Source organism: Staurois parvus, unplaced genomic scaffold (assembly GCF_062004578.1).
Source record: "Staurois parvus isolate SC_StPar_1 unplaced genomic scaffold, SC_StPar_1.0 ptg000884l, whole genome shotgun sequence".
NCBI lineage: Eukaryota > Metazoa > Chordata > Amphibia > Anura > Ranidae > Staurois > Staurois parvus.
Window position 1 is genome coordinate 606,688 of NW_028318680.1, and position 13,191 is coordinate 619,878.

General features: G+C 41.5%; 1 protein-coding gene across 3 annotated transcripts in view; it reads right to left on the minus strand.

Moving 5' to 3' along the window:
- The window catches only part of SMPX (small muscle protein X-linked), a 128,467-nt gene that overhangs the window by 55,046 nt on the left and 60,230 nt on the right, over positions 1–13,191 (minus strand). For all 3 annotated transcript variants that reach the window (XM_089656056.1, XM_089656054.1, XM_089656055.1), the window contains 2 exons: positions 11,927–11,987; positions 197–283 (listed from right to left, as the gene is read on the minus strand). In XM_089656056.1, the coding sequence (XP_089512182.1) occupies positions 197–283; positions 11,927–11,965 (126 nt within the window). In that variant the 5' untranslated portion in view covers positions 11,966–11,987. The remainder of the gene's footprint in view (positions 1–196; positions 284–11,926; positions 11,988–13,191) is intronic.

Here is a 13,191-nt window from a genome sequence, read left to right on the forward strand (position 1 = left end):
CTACATACTATAGTAAACTTCTATGGTTCAAGGAGAAGAAACTATATTTTTTGGCATTTACAAAAATAAGCAATCTGCAAAATCTAGCAATAAAATTCAGAATACACTAACAATAACTTAGGTTGTATCACATTTTAACAAAATTAGAAATACAGTTTTAAGCTGGCAAACAGTTTTAGCTATTTCACAGCCTTACCTGTTCTGCTTCTGGTGTAAATTCTCTTCTTTTAGGAGGCTGTCCAGCACCAGGTCGGAATGCTCCCATAGGAATATTTAGATTAGCCTGATAAACAAAGTAATATGTCAGTGGTACCAAAACAGCGTAGGAGCTCCATATTCTGATACTCTAGACTAAATATAAACATAAGAAGGGATCATTTCTTTTTTAAATGGTATTCGCATTGGTTATTCAGGACCTGGCTGCAGTTTATAGCCTCAGGTTGAAGAGGGAAGATCAGGAATTATCCTTTGCATTCCCTAATTGGTAATCCCAGGGAAAATATGTAACCTTGTTACAATGGCAAATTGTCCCCATGTGAAATGCTGTGTCCTCTGCTCTCCCTTGCTAAGGTATGAAAAGGTCTACTTGACAGGCCAGCAAAGTGTAAAAAAAAGTTTTTTTCTCTAATAAAATGTACTCCTGGCCCTTATTCTTGGTAAAGCAGCCAAAGATAATCACTGCAAAGAATGGACAGAGGGAAATCTATGGGCCTTCAAATTATTTGTACGGCATTGGGACAACCTTAAAGTGAATTTGTGGCCAAGCTATAGACATGGAAGTATTACATTTTCTTAACAGCAGTAAATGCTATCCTCAAATTTCATACAAGAGTCACTGACGTAATTCAGGTTTGTCTTTCAGCAGCTCATCTCATCATGCTCCCATGCTCCCTGTTCCAGCAGTGATTTGGAAGCCTTTCTTATCTCTGTACAGACCAGGAGCTTTGGAAGGGGACGTTGCAGAGAGATCTGAGCAGCTAGAAGAACTACTTGAATGTCTTTAGTACTTTTGCCTGTATTGAGGATTAATTGCTCAACAGTGCCTCCAGATACAGAGGTACAGTATTTAAAGAGTAACTCCACTTTTGTTTAGAAATAAACATTCCTCTCTAGGTCATCAATGTACATTGCAAGGATTTTAACAAACTTTGATGTAGAGTCCTACCTTTTGTTATTCTGAAGAAATGGCTGTTTGTCTGTGTCCATGTGTCTGAGTGAATCTGTATGGGAGTGGTTTCATAATTATCAATATCAATCAGCTGCTGCACCTTCAGGGCTCTAATGACGAAAGTGGCAGGGTCTGCAGCCCTTTAGACCAGGGGCAGACTGACAACTCATGGGGCCCCCGGGCAAGTTCCCAAATGGTCAGTCTGCCCCTGCTTTAGACATGATTTCCTTTTGGGAGTATCTCACCAAAAATGGCATTATGTTGCAGGGGATGCCAAAAATCTGACTTGTGTCTTACTCCCGACATTTGGGAAAATCATTGAGCCAAATACACAAGCAGAAAATTACAATTGTAGAGGGCATTCTATACACAATCTGTTGCCATATTTAACTGCATTTTAAAGAAAATGAAAATGTTGCAGATTGAAAAGGAAAGGTAATTTAAAAAAAAAATTACAATATGACTTGTGTAACTATTTTATATTCTAATATTTTTTATTTGCTATTTTTTTTTCCCACAAAAGTTAAGTCAGCCTTTAAGAATACTGAAAATAAATTAATATGAAAGCACATACCCAAGGTGAATGCTGAATCTATGTTTTTACCAGTATGGAGACTCTAAGACTCAGGGCTGCTCCCTGCTGTGCTTTCATGATTGTCGGCTCAACTGACTTCATGATCTTTATGGCCCTGCCCATGACCTGGTTACAGATTCACTTTTAACATCCTTCCTACTTCATCCAATGGATAAACGTAGTGCATGTGCACTCAAACATTGAAATATTTATAACCTTTTCTTAACAGTATTCCTTGTGCCCAAGTTCCATATTTCTATATTGCATCTATATATATATATACACTATATTTCAAAAGTATTGGGACACCTCTCCAAATCATTGGATTCATTTCCAATCACCTCCATGGCTAAAATCAAGCACCTAGGCATGCAGACTGCGTCTACAAACATTTGTGAAAGAATTGGTCGCTCTCAGGAGCTCAGTGAATTCCAGCGGGGTACCGTAATAGGTTGCCACCTGTGCAACCATGGAATTTCCTTGCTACTAAATACTCCACGGTGAACTGTTAGTGGTATGCAAACAAAGTGGAAGCAACTGGGAACAACAGAAACTCAGCCACGAAGTGGTAAGGCCACATAAAATGACAGCAGGGTCAGCACATGCTGAAGCACGCAGTGCACAGAAGTTGCCAACTGTCTGCAGATTCAATAGCTAAAGACCTCCAAACTTCGTGTGGCCTTCAGATTAGCACAGCAACAGTGCATAGAGAAACTCAGACACGAAGTGGTAGGCCATGTAAAATAACAGGGTGGGGTCAGCGCATGCACAGAAGTCCCCAACTGTCTGCAGAGTCAATAGCTTCAGATTAGCACAACAGCATTGCATAGAGAGCTTCATGGAATGGGTTTCCATGGCCGAGCAGCGGTATCCAAGCCTTACATCACCAAGTGCAATGCTAAGCATCGGATGCAGTGGTGTAAAGCGTGCCACCACTGGATTCTAGTACAGTGGAGACGTGTTCTCTGGACTGATGAATCATGCTTTTCTGTCTGGCAATCCAAGGGACATGTCTGGGTTTGGTGGTTGCCAGGAGAACGGTACTTGCCTGACTGCATTGTGCCAAGTGTAAAGTTTGGTGGAGGGGGGATTATGGTGTGGGGTTGTTTTTTAGGGGTTTGGCTTGGCCCCTTAGTTCCAGTGAAGGGAACTCTTAAGGCGTCAGCATACCAAGACATTTTGGACAATTTCATGCTCCCAACTTTGTGAAAACCATTTGGGAATGGCTCCTTCCTGTTCCAACATGACTGCGCACCAGTGCACAAAGCAAGGTCCATAAAGACATGGATGAGCGAGGTGGAGGAACTTGACTCACCTGCACAAAGTCCTAACCTGAACCTGATAGAACACCTTTGTGATGAATTAGAACGGAGAATGCGAGCCAGCCCTTCTCGTCTGACGTCAGTGCCTGACCTCACAAATGTGCTTTTGGAAGAATGGTCAAACATTCCCATAGACACACTCCTAAACCTTGTGGACAGCCTTCCCCGAAGAGTTGAAGCTGAGATGCCATTAAAGTTCATGTGTGTGTAAAGGCAGGCATCCCAATACTTTTGGCAATGTAGTGTATATACAGTGGGTAAAATAAACATTGAACACATCACCATTTTTCTCAGTAAATATATTTCTAAAGGTGCCGTTGACATTAAATTTTCACCGCATGTCGCTAACAACCCATGCAATCCATACATACAAAGAAACCAAAACAAATAAGTTCATAAATTAAGTTATGTGTAATAAAATGGAATGACACAGGGAAGAAGTATTGAGCACGCTAACTGCAATTTATTTAATAGTTTGTACAAAATCCTTGTTGGTAATGACAGCTTATAGATGCCTCCTGTATGAAGAAACTAGTCGCATGCATTGCTCAGGTGTGATTTTGGCCTATTCTTCCATGCAAACAGTCTTCAAATCTTGAAGCTTCCATGTGCCTCTTCTATGAATCTGATCTTTAGTTCTTTCCATAGATTGTCTATTGGATTCAAGTCAGATGATTGGCTGGGCCATTCTAGCAGCTTTTTTTTTCCTCTTTGAAACAAATTGAGAGTTTCCTTGGCTTTGTGTTTGGGATCATTGTCTTGCTGAAATGTCCACCCTCGTTTCATCTTCATCACAGCCACGGTAGGCCATGTAAAATGACAGAGCGGGGTCAGCGCATGCTGAAGCGCACAGAAGTAGCCAACTGTCTGAAGATTCAATAGCTAAGGACCTCCAAAGTTCGTGTGGCCTTCATATTAGCACAATAACAGTGCATAGAGAGCTTCTTGGAATGGGTTTCCATGGCCTAGCAGCTGCATCCAAGCCTTACATCACCAAGCGCAATGCAAAGCGTCAGATACAGAGGTGTAAAGCATTCTGCCACTGGACTCTAGAGCAGTGGAGATGTGTTATCTGGAGTGATGAATCGTGCTTCGCTATCTGGCAATCTGATGGATGTGTCTGGGTTTGGCGGTTGTCAGGAGAATGTTACTTGCCTGACTGCATTGTGCCAAGTGTAAAGTTTGGTGGAGGGTGGATTATGATGTGGGGTTGTTTTTCATGGGTTGGGCTTGGCCCCTTAGTTCCAGTGAAGGGAATACCAGGACATTTTGGACAATTTCATGCTCCCAACTTTGTAGGAACAGTTTGGGGATGGCCCCCTCCTGTTCCAACATGACTGCACACCATTGCACAAAGCAAGGTCCATAAAGACATGGATGAGTGAGCTTGCGGAGGAGGAACTTGACTGGCCTGCCTCAACCCAATATGACACCTTGAATTAGTGAAGACTGTGAACCAGGCCTTCTCCTCTGACATCAGTGTCTGACCTCACAAATGTGCTTCTGGAAGAATGGTCAAACATTCCCATAGACACTCCACTAAACCTTGTGGACAGCCTTCCCAGAAGAGCTGAAGCTGTTATAGCTGTAAAGGGTGGGTTAATTCAGTATTGAACCCTACAAACTAAGACTGGGAAGCCATTAAAGTTCATGTGTGTGTAAAGGCAGACATCCCAATACTTTTGGAAATATAGAGTATATATATATATTGTACATCTCAACTTATGCATGTTTATGCAGTTACTGGGCTTGGAGGGGTTACCCAAATAATATAGGAAAATGTTAATTTTCCATTGTGAGTCTGAAGTTCCCTTTATCTATGATTTATTGTAAAAACAAGCAGCACATCTTCCCTTCCCAGAAGGCAGATGCACTTTAAATCTATTATAAAAAGCAGCAAAGACAGACAATTAAGACTGGCTTAAGATAACTTCTGCAGGTTTTTTTTTTCATCTTGTGTGCTGCTTTCCTGAGGGAAATAAAAATGACTGGCAACTGTGCTACAATTAGCAAGGATAATCTTTCTGTTATGAGCGCTGTGGGTCCCAATTCAAATACAAAATAGAAGCAGCAAAAGCAAATATGGAAAACTATTAGCAAAGGGGGCTATTTTAGGATATGTTGTCACTTCTTAGCTTATTATCAAGGAAGCTTCCAGGGACGGGGATGAGTTGAATGCTTATTTAGCACAGTAGCACATAGATTAGTTTTCTTTTTAGCTGCAATGTTAAAAAACAGTTATGCTGTACAATGACAATCCAGCTGCATATTAATATTGCATCTGAATTGTATTTATATTTATAGTGAAATTTTCAGCTTGGGTAAAGAGTTTTAACAATAGGGACAAGCTCTAGTACTGTAGCTGCTGACTTTTAAACAGACATTTACCTGTCCAGGAATTCAGTGCCATCCCCGCCTGAGCCAGTTCTTCACCAGTTTTCGGGTGCCCAGTGCCACCATTTTAACTGTGGGATGGCGGCTGTGACTCCTTGCGGCTTCACAGCCAGCTCCCCACTGTGCATGTACAAGCTGCTCTGTGCCTTGTGAGTGGTCCCACAGCCTTCTGTGACGTGTCCCCAATAGTTTGCGGGGGGGGTATTGGACAGAACATTTGGCGAAATCACCTGGGTGATTCCAGTGAAATGGGGAGGGGGTACCTCTGAAAACTAGGTACGCACGCCCCCTAAAAAATAATGTGCAAAATATGGCAGAAGAGAGGGGCAAAGTTCCACTTTAAAAAAGAGCAAACAGCAATGCGTGCAGCAACCTGTAGCAGCCAATCAGAATTAATTTAAAGGAGGAGTTGTAAAGGCTGAAGGTTTTGGCTCCTGCTGCTGTCAATCACAGCCAGGGAGGGAGCAGGACACGGGCCAAGCCCTGCTCTGTGTCTTATGGACACACAGAGGCGGCTCAGGAGCAAGCATGCACGAGTGCCCCAGAGCAAGTGACACTCAGCATGGGGGAAGGAGCCAGGAGTACTAGAGGGAGACCCGAGAAGAGGAGGATCGAGGCTGCTCTGTGCGAGTATAGTGACAGATGACTTCTGATCAGATGCTATAGATTCCTCCACATGTTTTTTCTTATTTTGATTTACAGAAGCTCTTTAAACAAAGATCAACACTAAGCCTAGGTTCACATATGTGAGGTGCGGGAAGCTGCAATCTGCTGTGGGTGTCAATCAGGGGCGGACTGACAACTCATGGGGCCCCCAGGCAATAGGGGATCATGTGGCCCCTGTGTCCTTGCCCACACTCAAAACACACCCAAAAAAGCCTATAAAAAGGTACCAGGGGCATTTCATGGGGCCCCCTACTGACCCCGGGCCCTCGGGTAGTGCTCGAATGGTCAGTCCGCCCCTGGTGTCAATACAAAGTTAATGACACCCCAAATATAGGTCAGAAATGCAGTTGAGTTCAAAATGATCATGCAATCCGGTTGCAGTGTAGCTCAAAGAAAGGTGCCAGCGCGTTTTTGGTGCTGCGTGATGCGATTTGAGACCATTCATTCTGAATGGGCTCATATTGCACCGCACTGAATCGCATGTGAACCACTTAGGAATGCGGTACGGTTCTTGTGCAATTCACATGTAGCTATAGTATGAACCCAGACTAACAAAAATGAGTTATTAATCACTTTTAGCATGTAATATTCCCTACTAAATGGCAAAAGTGTAAAATAAATAAAACACAGCAAAGCACATACTGTGATTAAATTTCACTGCCCATGTGCAGTCTATGATATAGATTATACGTGTACACTATAACTTGTGCACAGTAAACATTCACAGTATATTAAATTACATACACACACTCACTGGCCACTTTATTAGGTACACCTTGCTAGTACCGGATTGGACCTCCTTTTGCCTGCAGAACTGCCTTCTTTATGGCATAGATTCAACAAGGTGTTGGAAACATTCCTCAGAGATTTTGGAAATATTGACATGATAGCATCACGCAGTTGCTGCAGATTTGTCGGCTGCACATATATGATGCGAAGCTCCAATTCCGCCACATCCCAAAGGTGCTCTATTGGATTGAGATCTGGTGACTGTGGAGGCCATTGGAGATCAGTGAACTCACTGTCATGTTCAAGGAACCAGTTTGAGATGATTTGAGCTTTGTGACATGGTGCATCATTCTGCTGGAAGTAGCCATCAGAAGATGGGTATACTGTAGTCATAAAGGGATGGACATCGTCAGCCACAATACACAGGTAGGCTGGGGCATTTAAATATGCTCAATTGGTACTAAGGGGCCCAAAGTGTGGCAAGAAAATATCCCTCATTACACCACCACCACCAGCCTGAACCGTTGATACAAGGCAGGATGGATCCATGCTTTTATGTTGTTTATGCCAAATGCTGACCCTACCATCTGAATGTGGCAGCTGAAATTGAAACTCATCAGACCAGCCAACATTTTTCCAATCTGCTATTGTCCAATTTTGGTGAGCCTGTGCGAACTGTAGCCTCTGTTTCTTGTTCTTAGCTGACAGGAGTGGCACCCGGTGTGGTCTTCTGCTGCTGTAGCCCATCTGCTTCAAGTTCAATGTGTTGTGCATTCAGAGATAGTATTCTGCTTATCTAGGTTGTAACAAGTGGTCATTCGAGTTAATGTTGCCTTTCTATCATCTCAAACCAGTTTGCTCATTTTCCTCTGACCTCAACAAGGCATTTTCATCCACACAATTGCCGCTCACTGGATATTTTCTCTTTTTCACACCATTCTCTGTAAACCCTAGAAATGGTTTGCGTGAAAATCCCAATAGATAAGCAGTTTTATATATATATCCCAATAGATAAGCAGACCAGCCCGTCTGGCACCAACAATGCAATGTTCAAAGTCACTTAAATCCCCTTTCTTTCCCATTGTAATGCTCAGTTTGAACTTCAGAAAGTTATCTGCACCACGTCTAGATACCTAAATACATTAAGTTGCTTCCATGCAATTGGCTGATTAGCAATTTGTGTTACCAAGCAATTGAACAGGTGTGCCTAATAAAATGGCTGGTGAATGATACACACACACACACAGTATATATATATATATATATATATATATATATATATATATATACAGTCATGGCCGAAATTGTTGGCACCCTTGATATTTCTCCAGGAAATCATGTATTTCTCACGAAACGTATTGCATTAACACATGTTTTGCTATACACATGTTTATTCCCTTTGTGTGTATTGGGACAAAACAAAAAAAGGGAGGAAAGAAAGCAAATTCGACATAATGTCACACAAACCTCCAAAAATGGGCTGGACAAAAGTATTGGCACCCTTTCACAACTGCGGATAAATAAGAATGTTACAAGCATGTGATGCTCCTGTAAACTCACCTGGGGCAAGTAACAGGTGTGGGCAATATAGAAATCACACCTGAAAGCAGATAAAAAGGAGAGACGTTCACTTAACCTTTGCATTGTGTGTCTGTCTGTGCCACACTAAGCATGGACAACAGAAAGAGGAGACGAGAACTGTCTGAGGACCTGAGAACCAAAATTGTGGCAAAATATCAACAATCTCAAGGTTACAAGTCCATCTCCAGAGAACTAGATTTGCCTTTGTCCACAGTGCGCAACATTATCAAGAAGTTTGCAACCCATGGCACTGTAGCTAATCTCCCTGGTCGTGGACGGATGAGGAAAATTGATGAAAGATTGCAACGCAGAATAGTCCGGATGGTGGATAAGCAGCCCCAAACATGTTCCAAAGACATTCAAGCTGTCCTGCAGGCTCAGGGAGCATCAGTGTCAGCGCGAACTATCCGTCGACATTTAAATGAAATGAAACGCTATGGCAGGAGACCCAGGAGGACCCCACTGCTGACACAGAGACATAAAAAAGCAAGACTACAGTTTGCCAAAATGTACTTGAGTAAGCCAAAAGCCTTCTGGGAAAACGTCTTGTGGACAGATGAGACCAAGATAGAGCTTTTCGGTAAAGCACATCATTCTACTGTTTACCGAAAACGGAATGAGGCCTACAAAGAACAAAACACAGTACCTACGGTAAAATATGGTGGAGGTTCAATGATGTTTTGGGGTTGTTTTGCTGCCTCTGGCACTGGGTGCCTTGACTGTGTGCAAGGCATCATGAAATCTGAGGATTACCAAAGGATTTTGGGTCGCACTGTAGGGCCCAGTGTCAGAAAGCTGGGTTTGCGTCCAAGATCCTGGGTCTTCCAGCAGGACAATGACCCCAAACATACGTCAAAAAGCACTCAGAAATGGATGGCAAAGAAGCGCTGGAGAGTTCTGAAGTGGCCAGCAATGAGCCCAGATCTAAATCCCATTGAACACCTGTGGAGAGATCTTAAAATTGCTGTTGGGAAAAGGTGTCCTTCCAATAAGAGAGACCTGGAGCTGTTTGCAAAGGAAGAGTGGTCCAAAATTCCGGGTGAGAGGTGTCAGAAGCTTATTGATGGTTATAGGAAGCGACTGATTTCAGTTATGTTTTCCAAAGGGTGTGCAACCAAATATTAAGTTAAGGGTGCCAATACTTTTGTCCAGCCCATTTTTGGGGTTTTGTGTGACATTATGTCATATTTGCTTTTCTGCCTCTGTTTTATATTTGTTCCAATACATACAAAGGGAATAAACATGTGTATAGCAAAACATGTGTTAATGCAATACCTTTTTTGTGTGAAATACTTGATTTTCAGGAAAAATATCAAGGGTGCCAACAATTTCGGCCATGACTGTATATATACATACATACACACGCACACACAGTGGGGAAAATAATTATTTGATCCCCTACAGATTTTGTAAGTTTGCCCACTTACAAAGAAATTAAGGGTCTATCATTTTTATCATAGGTGTATTTTAAATGCTAGAGACAGAATATCAACCAAAAATCCAGAAAAACCACATGATACAAATGTTATAAATTGATTTGCCGGTCAGTGAGTAAAATAAGTATTTGATCCCCTACCAACTAACCATAATTCTGGCTCCCACAGACTGGCTATGTGCTCATGTGATACACAGATTAGTCCTGTCAATTTAAGAAGGTACTCCTAATGACAACTCATTAAAGTGTATAAAAGACACCTGTCCACAGAATCTCATTCTTCCTCACCATCATGGACAAGATCAAAGAGCTGTCAAAGGACGTCAGGGACAATATTGTAGACCTGCACAAGGTTGGAATGGGCTATAAGACCATCAGCAAGAAGCTTGGTGAGAAGGAGACAACTGTTTGAGAGATTATTCGCAAATGGAAGAAATACAAAAAAAACATCAAATGCCCTCGGTCTGGAGCACCATGCAGGATTTCGCCTCATGGGGTAAGGGTGATCATGAGAATAGTGAGGAATCATCCCAGAACTTCACATGTGGAGCTTGTGAATGATATCAAGGCAGTTGGCACCACAGTTTCCAAATAAACCACTGGTAACACAATACACAGCCATGGATTGAAATCCTACAGTGCACGCAAGGTCCCCCTCCTCAAGAAGGCACATGTGTAGGCCCATCTGAAGTTTGCCAATGAACATCTAAATGATTCAGAGAAAGTGCTATAGTCAGATGAGTCCCAAATTGAGCTCTTTCACATTAACTCAACTCTCTGTGTTTGGAGGAAGAAAAATGCTGACTATGACCATAAGAACACCATCCCTACAGTCAAGCACAGAGGTGGAAACATTATGTTTGGGGCTATTTCTCTGCTAAAGGTACAGGCTGACTTTGCTGCATTGAAGGGCTACTGGACAGGGCCATGTATTGTAAAATCTTTTGATGGGAAACTTTTTCCCTCAGTTAGAACACTAAAGAAGGGCCATGGATGGGTCTTCCAGCATGACAATGACCCAAAACATAAGTATTTGATCCCCAAGCAAAACATGACTTAGTACTTGGTGGAGAAACCCTTGTTGCCAAGCACAGAGGTAAGACGTTTCTTGTTCCTGATTACCAGGTTTGCACACATCTGAGGAGGGATTTTGGTCCACTCTTCTTTACAGATCTTCTCTAAATCCTTAAGGTTTCTTGGCTGTTGCTTGGCAATAAATTTTCTATAGGATTAAGGTCTGGAAACTGGCTTAGGGTTGCTATCTCATCACTTTAAAACCAAACACGTATTAAATACACAGGTTCTGAGGTCAAGACAACAAAGGAGTGGCTCAAGAAGGAGCAAATTAAGGTCATGGAGTGGCCTAGCCAGTCTAGGGTTGCCACCTCATACCTTTAAAACGGAACACATATTAACTACACAGGTTCTATGGCTGATTAAGGAGATAATTAAACTCATTGAGTGCCTTATGTGCAATAAATTAGCCCCAGAACCTGTGTATTTAATACGTGTTTGGTTTTAAAGGGATGAGGTAGCAACCCTAAGCCAGTCTACAGACCTTAATTCTATAGAAAATTTATTGCCAAGCAACAGCCAAGAAACCTTAAGAATTTAGAGAAGATCTGTAAAGAAGAGTGGACCAAAATCCCTCCTGAGATGTGTGCAAACCTGGTAATCAGGAACAAGAAACGTCTTACCTCTGTGCTTGCCAACAAGGGTTTCTCCACCAAGTACTAAGTCATGTTTTGCTTGGGGATCAAATACTTATTTTACTCACTGAACTGCAACTCAATTTATAACATTTGTATCGTGTGTTTTTTCTGGATTTTTGGTTGATATTCTGTCTCTAGCATTTAAAATACACCTATGATAAAACTTATAGACCCTTCATATCTTTGTAAGTGGGTAATCGTACAAAATCTGCAGGGGATTACATAACTATTTTCCCTACTGTGTATATATATATACACACACACACACACAGTATATGACCAATGCTGAAGCCAGGCAGTGAAAATATTTTGTTATAAGTTTGATCCCATTTAATTAAAACGTACCTGTAGAGATCTGACATTTGATGCAGGCTGTTTAGACATTTTAAGAGCTGAGATCCCCTTCCTGCAAATAAAGTTAAAACAATCAAATTATGTGTATCCGTTTTAATTCTCATTCACTTTATGGCTAACAATACATAAGCTGTCTCTCTTTCACAGTTGCCTGGATACTCCCACCAATTATATATTGGAGTAGGAACACCTGAGCCCTGGCATTCAATAATTAACACTGAGAAATTATTCCACTACATTTTACATGTTCATGAAAGCAGAAATTCATCATGCCTATTCTTACTACTAGTATTCTGGGGCTTTACTATTTGTAGGGTAAGGAGGGTATAACAGACCAACCCATGAAGTTATGTTTCTCAATCAAGTATAGATGCTAGCTAACATTCCACAGTAAAAAAGCAACATTTCTTTTACTTTTATATTGTTCACCACTTTGGAATTAAAGTGTTACTAAATGCACAACCGTAAAATCAGTCTATATATACAGTATACACTAAAGCATGCTTGCTATACTACTGTGGAACCTAAGGGGTTAATTCTTCGCATTGGGTAAAAAGGCTGTTTGATCCTGTCTTTTCTGATCCTCCCCTTCTTCTACTGCCCCCAATCCATCTGCCATAATACAGAGCAGCAGTGGCAAGTCTGCACATGTTCTGTGTGGTGTGTATTGCTAGAGTTTTTGTTTTGGAGGGTGCATGTGATCTGCACAGGGCCAATTAGTGCTGTCTGGACAGAGGATCAAGAGTCAATGCAGCCTCACAGGACAGTCAGAGGAGAATGAAAACTATTAATACAGGATAAACCAGTGCTTGCCGGAACCTGATAGAAGTCTCAACACTACTATGTACTGCTGATAAGAAAAGGTATTTAGCAGTTTATATTTGCTAAAATAATTGCATTTTCACATTCTGTGTACTGTGGGAGACCAGACATAGTGAATGCAGGGTCCTGGGTTTATTAACACTTTAAATTATTATAATGGAAAAATAGAATCAGCACAAAAATGGATTTGTTGCCAGTAACAACTAATCAGATTTCAACTGACATTTATGAAAAATAAAAATTCTGATTGTTTTGCCTATTTACAAATGACATTTTAAAAAAAGGGTTTACAAAACTGATTTTTTAAGAAACAAAAATCAGTGGAAACCTCCAGGAAATCAAACATCTGAGACTTTAAAAAAAATGAATGGGGGCAGAAGGATCAGAAGAGCAGCAACTTTTGCCCCTTTTTAATCAAGTCTTATAATACATTA